This window comes from Bubalus bubalis, chromosome 22 (assembly GCF_019923935.1).
Source record: "Bubalus bubalis isolate 160015118507 breed Murrah chromosome 22, NDDB_SH_1, whole genome shotgun sequence".
Classification (NCBI taxonomy): Eukaryota; Metazoa; Chordata; class Mammalia; order Artiodactyla; family Bovidae; genus Bubalus; species Bubalus bubalis.
Window position 1 is genome coordinate 8661459 of NC_059178.1, and position 21993 is coordinate 8683451.

The following is a 21993-nucleotide window of genomic DNA, read 5'->3' on the forward strand; positions in this document are numbered from 1 at the left end:
CATTAAAATTTTTTCTAGTTGTCTGTTGTTAATACGTGGAAATAAGCTAAATTTTATATACTATGTGTTCAGTTATCTTCCAAATTAACTTATTAAATAATCAGTGAGTCTCTCCAGCCTTATTCATGAACAAGCAAACATATCATCTACACACAAGAGTTTTATTTCTTCCTTGCCAGTCCTTAAACATTTGATTTTTTTTTCCTTGTCTCTTTTCACTGGCTTGAAATGGCAGTATAATCTTGAATAAAAGTGATAGCAGATATCTTCATTGGTTATTGTAATATCAGGGAATATTTTGAGTGATTCTCCATTAAATATGCTTGTTATAGGTTTTTTGTTTTTTTGTTTTTTTTGGTAAATATCCTCAAATTAAGCAAATTCACTTTAGTTTACTAAGAATATTTTTCATGAATGTATATTGAATTTTATCAAATTATTTTCTCTACCTAGCTAAATGATAAAATGTCCTTTATTCTGTTAACATAGTGAATTACAGTGATTGGTTGATGTGAGAAATTGCAGTGCTTGATTTTTTGATTGGAGAACATACCTTGAATTCCTGGATTAATAAGCTCAGTGTAGTCATGATGTGTTATCACTGTTTAGATTTACTGTTATTTTGTTTAGGATTTTTTGCAGTCACAAAGATTATAGTCACAAGAAAGATTGACTTGCATTTTTCCTTTCTCACAATTTTCTTCTCAAGCTTTAGTATCAAGGTTTTATTGGCCTTGTAGAATAAGCTGGGAGGTGACCTCTCTCAGTATTCTCTGGAAGAGTTTGTGTAAGGTTGCTACTTTTCTTTAAATGTTTGGAAGACTTAATTGTGAAGTCATCTCAGCCTAATTTCTTGTTGTTTTTAAATGGGGAGGCTTGAAATTGCAGATTCAATATATTTAATCAGTACATGGATGAATAGTCATTGTTTCTATTTCTTATAACAATTTTGAGAATGTGTTTTTCTAGGAACTTATGCATTCCATAATTTTCAAATTAATGGTATACGTTGTTCACCATTATTCAAAGTATTCAAATGGTGTTATATTTTCTAGTAATGTTTTTCAGTTTTGTAGTATGTGTTGTATCATCTTTTCTCTGATGCTGGTAGTATCTAGATGAAAGGTGGAATGAAGTTTTGGGGGGAGCTTTCTTAGCAAGTTTTGAACTCAGTCTATACATGCCTATTTCCCCATGGAAAGCCAAATTAACTTATTAAGATGCTATTTATTTTATAGAAGCTAGTTACACAATAGGTTAAGCTTTGTCTTATTTCCCACTTATTGCCTTAAAGTAATTTTCTGGTAATATTGAGACTTCTGTTTTCTCATTCTATATTTGCTTGCTATTTCTTCATTCTTCATTGTCATTGTCAGGTTTTTGAGTCCCTTTATCTTTAGAGATTTTTTTTTTTTTGCATAAAACATGCAGTTGATTTTTTTTCTATCTGATCTGATGGTTTTTTATAGCTGAGTTGATCATTACATTTATTTATTTTATAGATATGTTTGGTCTTGATTCTATTGTTCTATTTATATACTGTTTTTTGTATTTTATTGTCATTTTCTGGTATCAATATTTTTGTTTTCAGGTCTGAGCTTTCCATTTAAATTCTTCTGATAATTTTGAGGATTGGTAACCTGATTTTAGTTCTAGTGGTTGTTCAATGTCATGCTTTAAATAATATGTATATACTTTTATTTCTTGATTTATTGATATTCAAAAGGAAATAGAATCTATTAATGCCCCACTATAAAATGAGGAATTAATTTGTACTATTGAAATTAGTTTCAGGAAAGCTCTTCTGAAGGGCATCTTTTCCGATAAACAGCTAATGATAGCTTCTTATCTATCAGGGACCAAAGTTCTTGTTGTTGAATGGGGTTTTGAAATCATTAATTCATTTATTCAACAGCATACACTGTTGCTTCTCTTACGATGCTGTGTGTGTGAGTGCTCAGTCGTACAGTTGTGTCCGACTCTTTGCAGCCCCATGGACTGTAGCCCACCAGACTCCTCTGTCCATAGACTTTTCCAGGCAAGAATACTGGAGCAGATTACTGTTTCCTCCTCCAGGGGATAGGGATCAAACCTGTGTCTCTTGCATCTCCAGCACTGGCAGGCAGATACAAACATACAATTCAGTCATGGATCCTATCCTTATAAAACTTCTAATCTAAGAAGGAAGACAAACACTGAACAGATAGTCTTAGCTGTGTGGAAATGTGACACAGAAGAAATAAAGGAGCATACCTGTGTCCTCATACGAACTCTTATGTATTAATAAGATTATTGTTACGACTTTTCCTGCAGGAGTGGCACATGAAAAGCTTAGGGGCCTTATGAACGAGTGTTGTGATTCCATGGTCATCTTAGCACAGTAGTCCCTTTTCAGGTATATTACCTGCCCACTTTGTGTAAGTTGTGCTCATGACAAAGTTGAGATGAGCAGCTGCAGCAGACAGCTACTGCACCTCCATCCTCTTCAGCTCGTTTTTGCCTTTTGCTTCCTCCTTCCATCTTCTCTTAGCCCAAATTGTTATCATTTGCCTTAGCAAGAGATCTCACTATAGTTTGTACAGCCACATGAATCAAGCTTTTCCTTGATTTACATAATAATTTTCTTGTCATTATCTGGCCTTTTCTTCCTAGGTTACTCCCCCAAAATAAGAGGGTAGCTCATGTTTGCCTTTTGATGTTTGCAAGCCATGGTATTTAAGTTAAGCTGTTTTTGCTGACCCAAACTAGATGACTTGGATATCATACAGGGTTGGTTTGAAATACAGCGGTTTATAAACTGGACAGCAAATTCCTTCTGGGCAGGAAGCATCATTCTTCTGTGCAGCTCTAACCCCGTGTCTTGCATTTTTAGCTTCTCATGAGTCACTGAATATAAAGTGAACATTTTTGGGGTTTTGCTTTAGTCCGCAAATACATGACAAGATCCTTTGTTCTTTGATCAGATTTAGCAAGAGCCTTAGAAAAGTGAATAAGATATTCATTGAAATTATGAAATCCTAACATGAGAAAATACTCTGGGCAATTCAATAAAATGCATATGTTTTCAAAGAACTTCCTCACTTTTTATCAGTGTTTATCTTCTGAGGTATCAGTCCAGTTCAGTCGCTCAGTCGTGTCCGACTCTGTGACCCAATGAATCGCAGCACACCAGGCCTCCCTGTCCATCACCAACTTCTGGAGTTCACTCAGACTCAGTCCATCAAGTCAGTGATGCCATCCAGCCATCTCATCCTCTGTCATCCCCTTCTCCTCCTGCCCCCAATCCCTCCCAGCATCAGAGTCTGTTCCAATGAGTTGATTCTTCACATCAGGTGGCCAAAGTACTGGAGTTTCAGCTTCAGCATCAGTCCTTCCAAAGAACACCCAGGACTGGTCTCCTTTAGAATGGACTGGTTGGGTCTCCTTGCAGTCCAGTGGACTCTCAAGAGTCTTCTCCAACACCACATTTCAAAAGCATCAATTCTTCGGCACTCAGCTTTCTTCACAGTCCAATTCTCACATCCATACATGACCACTGGAAAAACCATAGCCTTGACTAGACAGACCTTTGTTGGCAAAATAATGTCTCTGCTTTTGAATATGCTATCTGGGTTGGTCATAACTTTTCCTTCCAAGGAGTAAGCATCTTTTAATTTCATGGCCGCAGTCACCATCTGCAGTGATTTTGGAGCCACCAAAAATAGTCTGACACTGTTTCCACTGTTTCCCCATCTATTTCCCATGAAGTGATGGGACCAGATGCCATGATCTTCGTTTTCTGAATGTTGAGCTTTAAGCCAACTTTTTCACTCTCCTCTTTCACCTTCACCAAGAGGCTTTTTAGTTCCTCTTCACTTTCTACCATAAGGGTGGTGTCATCTGCATATCTGAGGTTATTGATATTTCTCCCGGATCTTGATTCCAGCTTGTGCTTCTTCCAGCCCAGTGTTTCTCATGATGTACTCTGCATAGAAGTTAAATAAGCAGGTTGATAATATATAGCCTGGACATACTCCTTTTCCTATTTGGAACCAGTCTGTTGTTCCATGTCCAGTTCTAACTATTGCTTCCTGACCTGCATATAGGTTTCTCAAGAGGCAGGTCAGGTGGTCTGGTATTCCCATCTATTTCAGAATTTTCCACAGTTTATTGTGATCCACACAGTCAAAGGCTTTGGCATAGTCAGTAAAGCAGAAGTAGATGTTTTTCTGAAACTCTCTTGCTTTTTCCATGATCCAGCAGATGTTGGCAATTTGATCTCTGGTTCCTCTGCCTTTTCTAAAACCAGCTTGAACATCTGGAAGGTCACGGTTCACGTATTGCTAAAGCCTGGCTTGGAGAATTTTGAGCATTATTTTACTAGTGTGTGAGATGAGTGTAATTGTGCGGTAGTTTGAGCATTCTTTGGCATTGCCTTTCTTTGGGATTGGAATGAAAACTGACCTTGTCCAGTCCTGTGGCCACTGCTGAGTTTTCCAAATTTGCTGGCATATTGAGTGCAGCACTTTCACAGCATCATCTTTTAGGATTTGAAATAGCTCAACTGGAATTCCATCACCTCCACTAGCTTTGTTCGTAGTGATGCTTTCTAAGGCCCACTTGACTTCACATTCCAGGATGTCTGGCTCTAGGTGAGTGATCACACCATCATGATTATCTGGGTCGTGAAGATCTTTTTTGTACAGTTCTTCTGTGTATTCTTGCCACCTCTTCTTAATATCTTCTGCTTCTGTTAGGTTCATACCATTTCTGTCCTTTATCGAGCACATCTTTGCATGAAATGTTCCCTTGGTATCTCTGATTTTCTTGAAGAGATCCCTAGTCTTTCCCATTCTGTTGTTTTCCTCTATTTCTTTGCACTGATTGCTGAGGAAGGCTTTCTTATCTCTCCTTGCAATTCTTTGGAACTCTGCATTCAGATGCTTCTATCTTTCCTTTTCTCCTTTGCTTTTCACTTCTCTTCTTTTCACAGCTATTTGTAAGTGCTTCGCAGACAGCCATTTTGCTTTTTTGCATTTCTTTTCCATGGAGATGGTCTTGATCCCTGTCTCCTGTACAATGTCACGAACCTCCATCCATAGTTCATCAGGCACTCTGTCTATCAGATCTTGTCCCTTAAATCTATTTCTCACTTCCACTGTATAATCATAAGGGATTTGATTTAGGTCATACTGGAATAATCTAGTGGTTTTCCCCACTTTCTTCAATTTATGTCTGAATTTGACAATAAGGAGTTCATGATCTGAGCCACGGTCAGCTCCTGGTCTTGTTTTTGCTGACTGTATAGAGCTTCTCCATCTTTGGCTGCAAAGAATACAATCAATCTGATTTCAGTGTTGACCATCTGGTGATGTCCATGTGTAGAGTTTTCTCTTGTGTTGTTGGAAGAGGGTGTTTGCTATGACCAGTGCATTCTCTTGGCAAAACTCTATTAGCCTTTGCCCTGCTTCATTCTGTATTCCAAGGCCAAATTTGCCTGTTACTCCAGGTGTTTCTTGACTTCCTACTTTTGCATTCCAGTCCCCTATAATGAAAAGGACATCTTTTTTGGGTGTTAGTTCTAAAAGATCTTGTAGGTCTTCATAGAACCGTTCAACTTCAGCTTCTTCAGCATTACTGGTTGGGGCATAGACTTGGATTTCTGTGATATTGAATGGTTTGCCTTGGAAACGAACAGAGATCATTCTGTCGTTCTTGAGATTGCATCCAAGTACTGCATTTTGGACTCTTTTGTTGACCATGATGGCTACTCCATTTCTTCTAAGGGATTCCTGCCTACAGTAGTAGATATTAATGGTCATCTGAGTTAAATTCACCAATTCCAGTCCATTTTAGTTCGCTGATTCCTAGGATGTCGACATTCACTCTTGCCGTCCCCTGTTTGACCACTTCCAATTTGCCTTGATTCATGGACCTGACATTCCAGGTTCCTATGCAATATTGCTCTTTACAGCATCGGACCTTGCTTCTATCACCAGTCACATCCACAGCTGGGTATTGTTTTTGCTATGGCTCCATCCCTTCATTCTTTCTGGAATTATTTCTCCACTGATCTCCAGTAGCATATTGGGCATCTACCGAGCTGGGGAGTTTCTCTTTCAGTATCCTATCATTTTGCCTTTTCATACCGTTCATGGGGTTCTCAAGGCAAGAATACTGAAGTGGTTTGCCATTCCCTTCTCCAGTGGACCACATTTTGTCAGACCTCTCCACCGTGACCCGCCCGTCTTGGGTGGCCCCACGGGCATGGCTTAGTTTCATTGAGTTAGACAAGGATGTGGTCCGTGTAATTAGATTGACTAGTTTTCTGTGAGTATGGTTTCAGTGTGTCTCCCATGGACGGAGGAGCCGGGTAGGCTGCAGTCCATGGGGTTGCTAGAGTCGGACACGACTGAGTGACTTCACTTTCACTTTTCACTTTCATGCATTGGAGAAGGAAATGGCAACCCACTCCAGTGTTCTTGCCTAGAGAATCCCAGGGATTGCGGGGAAGCCTGGTAGGCTGCCGTCGATGGGGTCGCACAGAGTCGGACACGACTGAAGCGACTTAGCAGCAGCAGCAGCCCTCTGATGCCCTCTCGCAACACCTACTGTCTTACTTGGGTTTCTCCAGCAAAGCGCAGCTGCTGCTCCTTACCTTGGACGAAGGGTATCTCCTCACCACTGCCCCTCCTGACCTTGATCATGGAGTAGCTCCTCTCAGCCCTCCTGTGCCCACGCAGCCACCGCTCCTTGGACGTGGGGTTGTTCCTCTCAGCCGCCGCCCCTGACCTTGGGCGTGGGGTAGCTCCTCTCGGCTGCCGCCCTGGCCTCGGGGGTGGGGTGGCTCTTCCCAGGCCCATACTTAGCCATAAATTCATCCCCCAAAATTTGAGTGTCTGGCATCATGCTCTTGACAGAGATGAAGACTGTGCAAGTTAAAATTCATGTAATGAATAGATTCTAAAGGTAACTTTTGTTTCCTCTTCTTTACAAAGTATTAACACTTCTGTCTTCAAGTACTTTAAAAGGTATATTACATCTTACACATTTTAAGTATCTTCTTTCAGTAGAAGAAAATGCCTGTAGTCCCATTTCTTTGACAATTACTATCAGGGGTATTAATTTGTTGCTTAACAGTGATAGAAAATACAGAAACATACAGAAAACCATCATAAAAGGCAAACTTACATAAGTTTTCGGACAGCAGGCAATGGCAGCAGGGAAGTAAGGCAGAAGAGGGTTGAATCAGGAATTGGATTTGTTAATTAGAAGGTTACTGTGACCTTGGGCAGGTCAGTTAACATAATATTAGGAGTAGAATCCAGGTTAGAAGGAAGGAATGGAAGATGAGGAAATAAAGTTTCTCCCTTAGTAGAAGGAAGAAGACAGGTGGTTTGAAGGAGATGTAATAAAATAAGGGCTTCCCAGGTGACTCCATGGTAAAGAATCCACCTACCAATGTAAGAGACATGGGTTCTATCCCTGGGTCAGGAAGATCCCCTGGAGAAGGACATGGCAACCCACTCCAGTATTCTTGCCTGGAGAATCCCTTGGGGAGAGAAGCCTGGCGGGCTGCAGTCCATGGGGTCTCAAAAAGAGTTGAACATGACTTAGTGACCAAGCAACAACAATAAGTTAAATAAGGACACTTTCTCTGTTAGCCGTGTTCCAGTGTATCTGCCCCATCAGGGGAAGAAGCCCGAGGAGAGGAAGGAGTAAACTGGGACGTGTGAGAGAAGGATTTGGGCGTATCTATGGGCAGGATCAGAAGGAGGCATCAGGTGTAGAGAAGCCCTTAGAAGGAGCAGGATCCAGGAGACAGGAGGGAAGTGACGGAAGGGTGAGGTGGTCCAGGGGTGATCTCCAGGGCAGAGCGGTTTGACTCATTAGCAATTTTAGATGAATTTAGTTTCATTATTGAAATCTCTGTGTGTTTCTTTAAAAAAGTAACAGTCATATTTTAAGACAAGATATGAAACGTATATGAAGATCTGAGTTTTAAGTTTTCATCTGGCTCAGTTTGGCAAGATGCTGTTTCCCTGGACTTTTAATTTGGAATTGTCCGGGCCCTATGGATAGCTACATACTAAGAATTTACGGATGTTAAAATGGTAAAAATCAGCTCATGGTTCTGTTCTGTTGTTGTACCTATACTTGAGCATCTGAAGTCATTCCGAATGGAGCTATGTTGTTCTTAGTCATCAGTGATGTCTTTGCACACACGTGTGTTCTCCGATCCTGTGGTTATAACAGGGAACTGCCTCTAAAATCTGTACACACAGATGCTTTTCAGCTTGCAGGTTGAGATATAAAATGTCATGTTTCGGTCGTTTGGAACTCCACATCTTCCAGTAGAAATGATCATTATAAATGGTTCTAGGGTCCCAGACCAGCCCATAAAAGACCATTAAGTCTAAAGTGAAAGTGAAAGTGTTAGTCTCTCAGCCAGGTCCGACTCTTTGCGACCCCAGGCTCCTCTGCCCATGGGATTTTCCATGCAGGAATAGTGGAGTGGATAGCCATTCCCCTCTCCAGGGGATCATCCCGATCCAGGGATCGAACCTGCATTTCCTGAGTGTGTCTGAATTATTAAAAAAAATAACTACTGCTTATAGCCATCTTTTTATCAGGAAGCGTGTTCAATTTCAGCTCTTTCGGTAAGAAGTGTTTCTCCCACTTCTGCTTTATCTTGCTTACCCCCTGGCTGTCTGGCAGTGACAGAAGGGGCTCTCAGCCCCAGGCCACTTAGTTCGGTTGTGATAAGGCCCAGGAGTCAAGAGCTGGGGCAGAGACTCCGGAAGTGGAGGCAGGAGCTGGCGGGGGCGATTTGTGTGCCAAGGGCGGGGTCTCCTTTCTGTTTGAGCTGCGAGATCTGGGCCCCTGCCGCTGCAGACCTTCTGTTCTCCCGTTCCCTATCTCTTTCTCTGGACCCCTGGTTCTCAGCCAAACCTGATTTTATCCTCCCTGTCCCAGCCACAAATACCCCGGGGAAATTTGGCAACATCCAGAGACACTTTTTGTTGTCACAACTGGGGCAGTGCTACTGGTATCTGGTGGGCGTAGACCCCAGATGTCGCTAAACATCGAGAACCCAGAATTATCCAACCCTAATGTCAGTAATGCCAAGATTGAGAAACTCCACTCTAGGCCACTGCTGCTGGCTTGAGGTTTTGTTTTCCCCCTTTTTGCTTCACTGCAGAACAGAAATGTAGTTTGTTTCCAGGTTTTCTCTGACCTTCTGTTCTTGAAACAAGCTCAGAGCCCTTTTGAAGTTTTTCTGTTTTTCTAAGGGCTCTGCTCTCATCACAACATGGAAGTAGATGGGGTAAAAATAACAAGGAAGTTACAGTTTCAGGAAAAGCTTCCATGTTATCCACTGGCCTTTAAATAGAACAAACTTCCCATCCATCTTTAGATTCCGTCCTTCCCCATTGTGGTCTCGTCATTCGCCGGGTTTCCCCTCTTCCTGCCCTACAGCTGAACTGCTGAGTCACTGGCAGGCGGCCTCTCCGCTGTCCAGATGAGGAGCCACAGTGGGGAGGAGAAATCCTTGGGCTGCTTTGACGAGAAGGGAGGGAAAGGTTCCTTTGTTATTGCGTAGATCTGGCCAGAGCGACTTTCTGTTGTCTTGCTTCTTATAAGGAAGTCACAGAATGAGATTACACCCCTAGGTACCCTCCACAGCACAGGGGTCTCCAGTCTCCGCTGGTCTTGCCTCCTTCCCAGCCTGCTTAGTACTTGCCACCTCGTCTGGCTTCACGGACTCGTGGCCCGGGCGCTCACTTCCTAGGGCTCCATGCCTGCTCAGGGCTCTGCTGTCATCCTGAAACGATCATCAGGGTTTCTGGACAAGAACCTTCCGATTCCATTTTGTACAGAGCCCTGCAACCTGTGTAGCTGCTCCTACTTACTAGAGTTCTCCCAGCTAGCCTTAGACCGAGAGGGAGGCAGAGGGGCTTGCATGAGAAAAGGAAAGGGAAGGGTTTTAAGATACTTAGAGGATCAAGAAAGCACCCCCACTGAAATTCGGGGCTGGATGGAACAAAGGCCATGCCTCAGTCTTCATTTGTGGATATGTGCCTTTCAGAGCCGACTCTCTTTGCTCTGTTTATATGTATTAATTTTAATGCATAGTAGGTGCTATGATGTGATCAGCAGTGTACTAGATGCCATGGGCAAACGCTAAGTAGTAAACTGCTGTTTGCTGTCTAATGGTTATCTTCAAGTATTGATGAAACCTCCTCCTGTCCATAACCATTGAGATTGCTTTTATCATCCCATTCTCTAGGGCAGGAAGCCAGAACATATTGTGATAGTTGTCTGAGTTTATAAAGCTAGTGAGTGACATAGCATGGATTTGAATCAGGGTCAGTCTGACTCTGAAGGCCAATCCCAGTTCACTCAGCTTCTCAGAAGTTCAGTCTTCTGCCCTCCAGGCTGGCTCTGAACTTGAGGTCGTGAGCATACATGGCAAGTCAGTTTCTTTTCATTGGTGATTTTTTTTTAAAAAACACTACACAGTACTTTTCAAATGAAATCTAATGGTGGATGAAAATGTATGTTTGATCTAGATGCTTTTCCATGTGTTTATGAGAAATCAATATTAGCATAAGAATAACCTTATACAGTATTATAGAAAAAACTCAAGCCTTCCATTCTATATGCTTCATAAAGCACTCCATCTCTCCTGTTTCATGAAACGTCTGCTGACACTCCATTGTTAGTGTGACTTCTCAGAAAGTGCTTTCTTGGAGTAGAAATCTCGCTCTTTAATTTCTATCCACCAAATAAACAAAACGGGGTGTTCAAATGTCATTGATATTCGCAATTAATTCCGAGAAAGCTAATTTGTAGAGGATGTGTTTTATACCAGTTCTTCAGTTTTCATCATGTGAGCTTCTCCCACGTCTCTTTTGAGATTGTTGTAAAAGTCTATGCCAGCTTTAGCCTAAATAACATCACACAGATGGGCTTCTTAATTCTGCTTGAGGAAGAGCGTGGCCTCGGCACGGATCGCCTACAGTGCACAGTTAACACAGCATCACTTCGTAGGTAAATGGATTAAAAGCAGCCTGGTAATTTTCTCAGCAATTACTGGTCTTTCGTCTGCCTTTGATTTCATGACTAGAAGGGTCTCGGGCTTGTTAAACACAGAGCCATGCATGTAAATACTCTTCTAGAGCTTTCATTTATTAAGACTGTCTAATCACTGACCTGGGTTTTAATTCCAGCTGCACCGCTGACTAGTCGTGCACCTTTGATGAGTTACTCCGAGGCGGTGCTGATAATGTCGTCTTCAAAACACTTTAGCAAAGATTAACCGAATTCTGTATGTGAAGCCCTGAGCACAGTGCCAGGCTGGAGGGAAGGGCTCGATGGGTAAGCGGGAGTCGTCCTCCTCCTCTTATTCTGCTAGGAGAATGCGCCTGGGCACAAACAGATCTTTGGGCGAGCCCTTTCTCTGCTTACCCCTAAACAGTTTGGTATACTCTTAAATATGCTTTGACATATCCTCCTGCAATGAAAAACAGAAAAGCAAGTATCTTCCTCTGCTAGAAGAGGATAGTGTGATACGTTTTTTAATCGTCTAGCATGCTGCATGTGGAGTCGCTTCAGTCATGTCCGACTCTGTGAGACCCCATGGACAGCAGCCCACCAGAATCTCCTCTGTCCAAGGGGTTCTCTAGGCAAGAATACTGGAGTGGGTTGCTATTGCCTTCTCCATCTAGCAGAATCGGGAATAACTCGGAGATCTCGGTGATTGGGGTACACAGCCTCCTGTGTGCACTGCCGTGCTCTTAGCACAGACCAGACCAGTCTTTCTCAGACCGAGATCCCCCGCGTCCCTCAGAGTTACCTAAGACACTTGTAGAATATCATAAAACCAGCTCTCTAACCCAAGACCTACTGAACAGAATCTTTAGGGCTGAGGTCTCAGAATATGCCTGTACAATAAGCCACCCTGGTTATTCTTATGTGTAAAAATCATCTAGAAAGACTGACCCACACTCTCTGTCTCACCTCCTTGCCTTTGCTTAAGCTGTTTCCTTGGCTTGGAGAAGTCTTTCCTCTTCTACAGAATTCTTAACACATTTTTTCAGAGTTGCCTCTTCCTAAAAGCCTTTCCAGATTCTCCCAAATTGAAGTTAATATTGTATCTTCATTATTGCGGTTAACACGTCTCCCTTCTAGAGTTTTACTAGAAAACAGTTTCATGAAACAGTAAGCAGCTAGTGGGCAGTGATTGCCGGCTATCCTAATAACCATCCCCAGCAAAATGCTTTGTGTCTAATGGGCACTAAAAGAGCATCTGCTGAATTTGGATCGATTCTCTACTTACTTTTTCCCGGTAAACCATTCTGTTCTGACATCCTCCCAAGAGCACAGGCTCCTTCAGAGTATGTATTATTAAGCTCAGGGTGGTGGAGGATGGTCTGAATAAACACGATCAGCCTTAATTCCCAGCCCATCAGAACAGGGGCGTGTGTGTGTGTGTATGTTGTGATGAGTTGTTTGAGATCCCGGTGTCCTCATTTTCATCTTGGATATCACTTGTAAGGTATTTGTCCAACATGCAGCTGTTAAGAAAAGAAAATGGTGTAGTTGTATTCTGGGTTGGTTGTCTTTTCAGGAAGCAGATTTGATCATTCACCAAAGCAGCATCCACCGTCACGCTTGTCTTCTGGGGCCCTTAGATAAAGTACGTAGAGCAGTTGTTTCCAGCGATGTCATAGAGGTACTTCCTACAGTCATATGAGGAGCAAAGGTGTGGAGATGAGCTCCACTTTCTATTAAGATGGTTTCCTCAGAGCTGCACTGTCCCTGTCAGTGACATTTTAGATACTTTTTTGGTTTTGTGTGATTGTTAATCCTATCCTATGCTTCTCCATCAGCTGGTTGGCTGGATAGGGTGTTGCCCAGACCATTGGCCCTAGAAAGTACATGTGGGAGCTCTCCAGTTCTCTTCTCTACTGCAGGGTGATATCAGAGGAGGGCCTGATCAGTGGGGCTTAGGGAGGAATGTACTCACTTAGAGTGAGAGCACATTAAAGAGTTTCTCCAAATATTAGATCACTGGTCCCTAAATTACGTTGATTATTTGACCTCACGCCAGGCAGCAAAGTGAAGCTGAGAAAATCATGGGATGTGGCCGGTGAAATCAGATTTTCATCGGCTCAGTTAGGATTTATGAAAGTATGGTGGACAAGACAACTGTCCTGCACAGAGGACTCCTTTCAAATGTAGGGAGCCTCGTCTTTTCCATATTTCTGTCTCAATTTCTAATGTTAATGCAATAGGAAGAACTTCAGATGACCACAGTCAGTCACCTAGTAATCCCACAGAATACATAAACGAGATCTGAGACCCTAATGTCAGGCAGAGGAAAACCCCTCTCTTTCCCTGAACCCCTCAGTACATTCAGGGCTCTAAAGTGACCAGAGACAATCAGGAAAGGTCACTGCATTTGGTGAGAGGAGCTGACTAACCTTTAGAGTAAATGTAGTGGAAATTCATGGAATAGGGGGTAGGATAATAAAGTTGAACTGGGCCTGGGAGAAAGGAGATAGTGCAAATTGATCGTTCTTTGAGCAGTTTGCTTGGAAAAACAAAAAAAGAAAATGGTAATTATATCAGCTGGATAAAGTTTGTATTTATGGAAAAAAAAACAAAGTACAGTTCCAGCACCCCCAAGGAATCCCCTTGTGCTGACCCCTTGCAGTGGGATCTTCCCTCCACCCCTGACTCCTGGCAACCACCCTTATAGTTTTCTTCTTTTTCATACACATTCGTTCATACAGTATGTAAAAGACTGGCTTCCTTCCCTTGGCCTAATGCCTGCTTGATACAAGCTTTACACATATTTTAAAGTGCGAAGAACCCCTTCTTTCCAGAACAGAGCAAATAGGCACCTGAGAAGATGGATGTGAGAAGGTGGATTAGAGACACACTGAAACGTGAATAGACGTGCAGCTCCCCTGGCTGAGCGCGTTAGGGCTGAATGCCAGGCGGGGAGGATGGGGGGAGGGCAGTGGCGACCTCGGCCAGTTAAATGTCTTCTTTTCTCAAACCAGCCTCCATTCCTGCTCTGACCTTTCCCACTTCCCAGGGAGTAGGGGGTGGAAGAAAGACACACACACATATACACACTTACACATTCAGAAATACGTGTGCCTCCGTTTTCATGGCATAAGCGCTTCATTTACAGAGAGGTCATCAACCTGTCAGGCTCAACTTCAGACTTTGTTGAGGGCTGTCTGATGATGTGTGATGATACCAGGACTTGCAATCTAGAGCTGTATACTTGTTTCTCAAGCCAAGATTTATTTTGCAAAATATTTCATTCCAAATTTGTGTTTTCCTTCAAAATAATGGAAATTTAAACATTAAAAATTATAGAAGGTAAAAAATTTAACTTTTGATACCTAGAATTGGGATTTTTAGATGTAATTTATTAGTAATCATCTCTGTATGTAGTTTTCATAATGTTTTTGATAGTGTTGATTTATTTTACAAACTAAGTTCTATATATAATTTAAAAATTATAATTTATATAATTATAAAATTATGTAATATAAAACACTTACTAATCTCATATTCACTGACTCTTCTCTTCACTTTTTCATTAGGAATTAACTGCATTTTAATTTTTGTTGGTTTTTCTTCCCTATAGTTGTGATATTCAAAGCGTAGACGATTGTGATTTCCCCAGAAGAGCAGGCAGATTTTCTCAGGACATTTATCCCATCCATTAACTATTACTTAGAAGAACTAACTACTTCTCCCTCATGATGTTTAATGGTTAATGTATTCATGTCCTTATACGTGTTGACCACATATTCTGCTGCTGATAGAATTTATATGGAGGTATATGGAGATGTTAGCATATACTAAAGGTCTTAAAAGGACAGTAAAGAAGTTACTCTTGGTGCTAGCACTGTGGTTATTATATAATCTAAGCTATTACTGTTCTGCCATAAATAGAATTATTTTACTGTATCTTCTCATTTGTCTGGAAAGATGCTGTTTGACGCTTTTCATGTATCCAGAAGTTAGAACATAAGCTTGGAAGTCCTCAGAGTGCTCAAAAATCTGTTAAAAGTAAACCTAATAAACCTTATGCCTACTATGTGATAGGTGTTTGTATATATTGCTTTATTTAACCTCCACAATCATTGTATGTAATAGTCATTCTTGCCACTTCCACAGAGGACATTGAACATCTGAGGTTATAGAACTGCTCCAAGGTCATATGTCTATAGCTGGGGTTTCAACTTGGGTGCATGTGTCCCTCAGGATCCTGATTCTGAGCCCGTTTATTCCCACATCAGTCATTCACACAAATATTTTTTCAATATTTACTATATGACAGGCCCCTGGGTATCCAGGATTAAAGACAGATTTATCAAATTTCTAAGGAATTCCTTCATCTGTTTTTTGGACTGCAGTAAATATGAAACAGAGTAGAAAAGAGATGAGGCTTGAGGACAAAGACACTCTATCTTATCCACTGTTGCATTCACAGGCCAAGCAGAGCACGTAGTAGGAGCTCAGTAAATACATTCATATGGATGAATGACATTAATGACGAGTAATACCCAACTGGGTTTCCCCAGTAAAGAGTTCTGCCAATTCAGGAGACATAAAAGACACAAGTTCTATCCCTGGGTTGGGAAGATTCCCTGGAGAAGGGCATGGCAACCCTCTCCAGTATTCTTGCCTAGAGAGAACCATGGACAGAGGAGCCTGGCAGGCTACAGTCCATAGGGTTGCAAAGCGAAGGACACAACTGAAGCGATATAGCAAGCATGTGCACAGTAGCCGACTAGGAGAGAGAATTAAGTGTAGAAAGGATTTAAAATCAAGCAGCAGAACTGTCCTGGCCTGCTCAGTGTATGAACAAGCAGTTGCATATCTCGCTAGACCCATAGGGTAGGAAGAGTCTTCAGCGTGCTCACTGATGCCAGAATGATGCCCTGGGGCCACCTAGTGACTGAGGAGACCCAGGCTCTGTACCATGGAAGGAGAGGCACTCATGAATGTGGCATCCTGTTTAAAAAGCAGGGAAGTATGCAAAACATTTTAGAAAAGTTTCCATAAAAAATGGCGTTTGTTCCCCTTAAAGTAGGCCAAAGGGCTAAACTTCTGTGTCTTAGAAAAATCACATAGGTGGAGAAATTCTTTCCCTAACGCTGTTGGATAAAGAGGTATTACATAATACAGTATTTCCTTTTCCATATGAATTGTAACATTAAATTTTCATGCCAAATGAAACTTTGAAGAACTCAAGTTAATACTCTTTGGAAGATACCTTATGTCTTCCAAAGGACTGTTATCTATTTAGGACTGTATCTCGCGCATAGCACATAACTATCAGATGTAACAAGTGAATAGGCTGCCTAGAATGACAAAGCAAAGTTTTTTGAGTCATATAACTTGAAAGAATTATGATGCGTTGAAGTCATGTTTGAAGTATCATTTAGCTCTTTGTAAGGAAAAAAAATGGGGACATTGGGGAACTACTGATGTGATTTCAATTTCATCATTCAGCAGCATCGATGCGCTACTTTCTTGAACCGAGAATGTATCTATTAACAGTGATGTTTTGCCTTACAGCTTTTCTGGGAGAAGAGGCTACAAGGACTTAGTGCATCAGATGTAACAGAACAAATTATAAAAACCATGGAACTCCCTAAAGGTCTTCAAGGTATTCTCCGAGTTCAGTTGAGCAGTCCCTGCCGCATGCCAGGCTCTGTGTCGGAGGCAGTGGAGGCAGACGTGACGAGGGTGACAGGTCTTTGCTGTGGGGACTGTCTGCCTCCTGGGGGATGCTCCCCTTGGGTTTCAGTAAACCCAGAGGCAGTGTGCCTGAAACGCTTTGTAGGTTGCAGAACGCTTCCGGGCGGTGTCTTACCTAAGTGTTTTTTTCTGCGTGTACCTTTTGGCTTAAGGTTAATTAGGCTCATCATGTAAATTAATCCATGTTACGTGTTTAGACCCAAATGCAGCCTAAGTGGCAGACCATCCCCAGCTTCCTGCTCGAAGCCACATCAGGCCCCAGCACTTGCTTTTTTCTCCCTTCCTCTTATCAAAAGAACAGCCAACATCTCTAATCCTGTCTCTCCCTCTGGGACCTGCTGCTGCAAGCCTCAGATGCCCATGGGTCCAGTAACAGGAGCGAGCGGGGTCCAGGGTGGAGAACTCAGCTGCTGGCGTGCCTCGTGGTGTCACACGTTCACTCCAAGTTCTAGAGAAGTTCTAGAGAAGCATTAGTTTTTGAGTGTTACAACTTTGGCTTCCAAATCTTGATACGTTGCGGGTTGCTCAAAAATCCTCATAATTCATGGTTAGAGTAGTGTCTCATCCCTCTGTGCTTTTGGAAATTATTGCTTTAACTGGTCTAACCAGTTTCGGACTAGAAGCAATGCACTTCCATGTAGCTGTGGTTCCAGTCTCCTAACGTGCAGTCAAGGTGTACAGGTATTAATCCTATTCATGTGGATGTTTTGTTAGTTGAAAAAGCTGTTAAAGGTGTAGGTACAGCCTACTTGCATTGGCTTTTCCTTTGAAATCCCTGCACAAGAAAGAAATGTTGAGACATGGCAAGCTACAGGGGAAACGATTCCAGGACCCTAGGGACACATTAATAGGGATATTTGAATGTAAGATGACTTTAGAAGGGACTTAGATCATTAAGAATAATTGACCTTGCCTGAGGAAATGTAGCCAACTTTTTAAGACGTTTAATACCCTGGAAATGTATTTTTAAATTCTGTTTAAGTTTTATTAAAATACTCAAGTATTTGGTTACTGTTTCCTTAATGTTAATTCTTTGTTGTTGATAACTAAGTAAATGTGCTGTTATCTTTTGCTGCTTTGGCTTGTCAGTTTTAAATAGCTGATCTCAGATTAATATAAAGATAATCAGTTGTTTTAGGCTCCACAAGGTTTGCTCAGCACAGCTAGAAACGTCCTGGAACTGACGCATGTTTCTAATTGCAGGAGTTGGTCCGGGTAGTAACGATGAGACCCTTTTATCTGCTGTCGCCAGTGCTTTGCACACAAGCTCTGCACCCATCACAGGGCAAGTCTCTGCTGCTGTGGAAAAGAACCCCGCTGTCTGGCTGAACACATCTCAACCCCTCTGCAAGGCTTTCATTGTCACAGATGAAGACATTAGGTGAGAGCAGAACATGACTTCAAAAAACTTGTCTTCTACACTTGATGCGTTTTTTATTGCTTGTTAGGTTCAGTGACAGTCCTAGTAAGTGATGACCCTTCTTTGCAAAGCTGCCATAAAACAGATGATACAGGATGTTTAAAACAAATGCATGCTGGAAAAGGTAGCATTGTATAAGGTGTATCATCCTGATTATCCCCGAAAGACAGAGCAGTCGTACTCTCTCCACATGATTTTTGCGGTATCTTATGCAATCTGGGGTTCTGCCTTTCTGCTCTGAAGAGTCCGTGCATTCATTTATGCCTGTTCTGATTGCTGTCTGCAGTAGATCATTGCTGTGCTGCTTTGAGTTCACTTGTGTTTTCAAAATTCAGTTTACTTATCTTGATTTTATTGATCTCACATAAACTCAATTTAGATATTTATTTATCTCTACTTCACTTTGTTTCAAGTAAAGGTTTAAGTGGCTCTGAAGAGACACACACACACACACACACACACACACACACAGTGAGACACATATGTACATACATCAAGCGAAGCCAGATGAGAAGCAAATGAGAAGAAAGACAAAGCAAAAGGTAAAGCTATTATGTAAAACAGAGCCGAGAATGAGAAGCAGACACAAGCTGCATCCATTAACATCTTTTACTCTTTTTACGGCCGGGCCACGAATTAGGTTTATAGCAGCAGATTATGAAGGGAAACCGTATCTCTCAGATAGATAATGCTCAAGGAGTATAAGCAAGCCATTGCTCAGGAGAAACAAAACTATTCCAGATACTAAAACCACAAAGAAATTCTTACATGGGATTTATGGATTTCAGTATTATTCTTTAGAATGATTGTGTTTTGGTAGTGGTTTAGTTGCTAAGTCGTGTCCAACTCTTGTGACCCCATGGACTGTAGCTGGCCAGGCTCCTCTTTCCATGGGATTCTCCAGGCAAGAACACTGGAGTGGGTTACCATGCCCTCCTCCAGGGGATCATCCCAACCCCGGGATCAAACCCGCGTCCCCTACATTGCAGGCTGTCTCCTGCACTGCAAGTGGATCTTTACCACGGAGCCACCAGGGAAGCCCAGAATGATTGTGTACTATACTGTATTTCCTTTAAGAATAGGACAGGATGTATACTTCATTATTTCTGTCCTCTGAATGTAAACCCGAAAGCTGTACTATTCCTAGACCGAGCCAGCAGATGACACTTCTGAATTTTAAAAAATATGTATTACATTTGTTTTTTTGTTTTTTTTTCCTAATTCCGTGAAAGTTGGTATGAGACTGTTGTTAAATGCCTGCGTCTAGCCAGGTTTATAATTGGAAGGCCTTTCCTGGATTTTAAAGTAGTTCTTTTTGCAAAGATGTAGAGCGGTTCACAGTTGCATTCGGATGCCTTGATAATGTAGAATTTATGATCAGTGTTATTCTTCTTTTTTTTTAAAAAAGTGTGAAATCAAGGAAAGGAATCAGCTTGCTCTTTGGACTGTTCCTACCCTTGAGGAAGGAAATTACTCAGGAGGCTAGCTCCCCTCTGTCCTGGAATGAGTACCCAGTTCATCAGCCTGGGTCCTGCTAGGTCCCTGAGGGTGTTAACTGAGGTCTTCTGATGACAGGGGCCCATGGGGACATCTTGGGGTTGTGTTAGAATCCTGCTTAATACATCTGGTAGAGGCTTTACTCGGTTTTCATAAATGTGGGAAGCCTCACTCAAGACAGAAGAGACGCGGTGGCCAGTGTCAGATTTTCAGGCATACTTTCCAGCCAAGCCGGATCTGGATGCTTTTCTTTTAGGGTAAACTCATCTGACAGATTGTCCATTTGATTGCATTGTCATAACAAATCATCAAGCCAAACATTTCTTCTCCAATTAGTACATATTCAAAATAAACGACTGCAAGTGGAATTACCACCTTTTCTCCAGTTGTGTCACCAATAATGTGTTTGTGTTAAACCTTCAACTAAGGATCTCAACATTGAGCACATGTTTTTTTTCAGCCAGCTTGATAACTATTTTCATTCACAGGCGTATTTGTTTTCTGATGCCCAGTGATAAGTTCTCACAAACCTCGCTGTTTAAAGCAATAGCTGTTCATAGCTCTCAGTTCTATAGGTCGGAAGTCCGGGTGGGCACGACTGGACTCCCTGCCCCGGGTCTTACACAGTTGAAATCTGAGTGTCTGTAGAACTGCGTGGCCTTCTGGAGCCTGGGCTCCTCCTAAGCTTGTTGCAGAGTTCGTGTCTTTCTAGCGGGGATGAAGCCCCTCTTCCCTTGTTGGCTGTTCTCAGTGGCAGTTTGAAGCTGCCAGCGGCTCCTTGCCCCGTGGCTCCCTTCACATTCCCTCTCCTGCTGCTTTCTAGAAGGGCCCAGCCCCTTTTAAAGCCCCTTCTTTCTTACTAGGTCAGGCCCTCTACGATAATCTCTTTCGATTAACTCAGGGTCAGCTATTAGTAACCTGATCATAGAATGACATCCCATCACGTGTTCCTAAGTCCTTTCTGCCCTTAAGGGGAGAGAATTCTGCCTGGGATGTGACCAGGGACCCGTGGGGACATCCTGGGGCTGTGTTAGAGTCCTGCTCGCCACATCCAGCAGAGGCTTTACTTTCAGTTTTCATAAATGGGGGAAGCAGCGCTCAAGACCGCAGAGGAGCGGTGGCCAGGGTCAGATTTTCAGATGCACTTCTCCAGCCAAAAGCGCTCTTCCCATTTCCTTCATCTTCCTGATGGGGTGATGCTAGGGGAGCTGTGCAGACACTCCGTTATGAGGCATGAGAGATTGCCCATGACCGATAACGCCATTTATCATAAGCCTGGAGTTACTGAGCCAGACGTTAAGACTGACTGTAAGAAATAAACATCCTGTTTTTCATGACTCTGCTCCACTGTGTGAAAATCTGTTGAACTCCAGGGACTTCCCTGGCGGTGCAGTGGTTATGTCTTCACCTTCCAGCGCAAGGAGTGTGGGTTTGATCCCTAGTCCAAGCGCTAAGATCCCACATGCCTCACGGCCAAAACATAAGACAGAAACAGCATTGTAACACTTGCAGTAAAGACTGTAAAAACGAAAGTGGTAGATGCTCAATTGTGTCCAACTCTTTGCGACCCCGTGGACTGTAGCCGGTCAGGCTCCTCTGTCCATGTAATTTTCCAGGTAAGAATCCCGGAGTGGGTACCTATTCTCTTCTCCAGGGCATCTTCCCAACCCAGGGATCGAATGTGAGTCTCTTGCATTGCAGGCAGATTCTTTACCATCTGAGCTACCAGGGATCAAAACATCTCTTAAAAAAAATCTCTTCAACTCTAGTTTCTGTGAATATGATCGAGGCTACAGAGCTTGACTCAGTGGTTGCTTCCCTCTTTTCAAAAATTCATTTAAAAGGTGGAAGTCTAAACCTTTTATCTCTTAGTGCTGTTTTTAGAGTTTGGTAAAGATGATATCTAAAGTTTTTGTGGTTACACAACATGTTAATTTTGCTTACCTTGGACATAGACTACTGAGATAAAGAGACGTGGGGAAGAGACTGTAGCAAACGTGACTTCACAGCTGGTTGAGGACCCAAGGGGCAAATGCGCAGGGCCTCTTAGTGGAGTCTTCTGGAACATCACCCCTCTACCCTTCTGCTTGCCCCGGTGTGGGGCAGTGCCGTGATTTGTCTTCCTCAATGATGGATGGAGAAACTTGGCACTTCTTCCTTCAGCAGAGCCCTCGAGATCCCTCGCTGTGTCTCTTCCTCGTCCCGGGGCTGCTCCCCCTCCAGTCTGTATCCATCCCCCAACCTTTCCTGCGGCCTCTGGAGGCAACTCGTCCTGTTTCTAGTCAAGGCTCGCCCTC

General features: G+C 42.5%; 1 protein-coding gene across 1 annotated transcript in view; it reads left to right on the top strand.

Annotated features, from left to right (window-relative positions):
* MBD2 (methyl-CpG binding domain protein 2) overlaps positions 1 to 21993 on the top strand; it is a 67836-nt gene that overhangs the window by 41660 nt on the left and 4183 nt on the right. Inside the window, exons 4-5 of the mRNA XM_025273438.2 lie at positions 16597 to 16687; positions 17983 to 18160. Of these exons, the coding sequence (XP_025129223.2) occupies positions 16597 to 16687; positions 17983 to 18160 (269 nt within the window). The remainder of the gene's footprint in view (positions 1 to 16596; positions 16688 to 17982; positions 18161 to 21993) is intronic.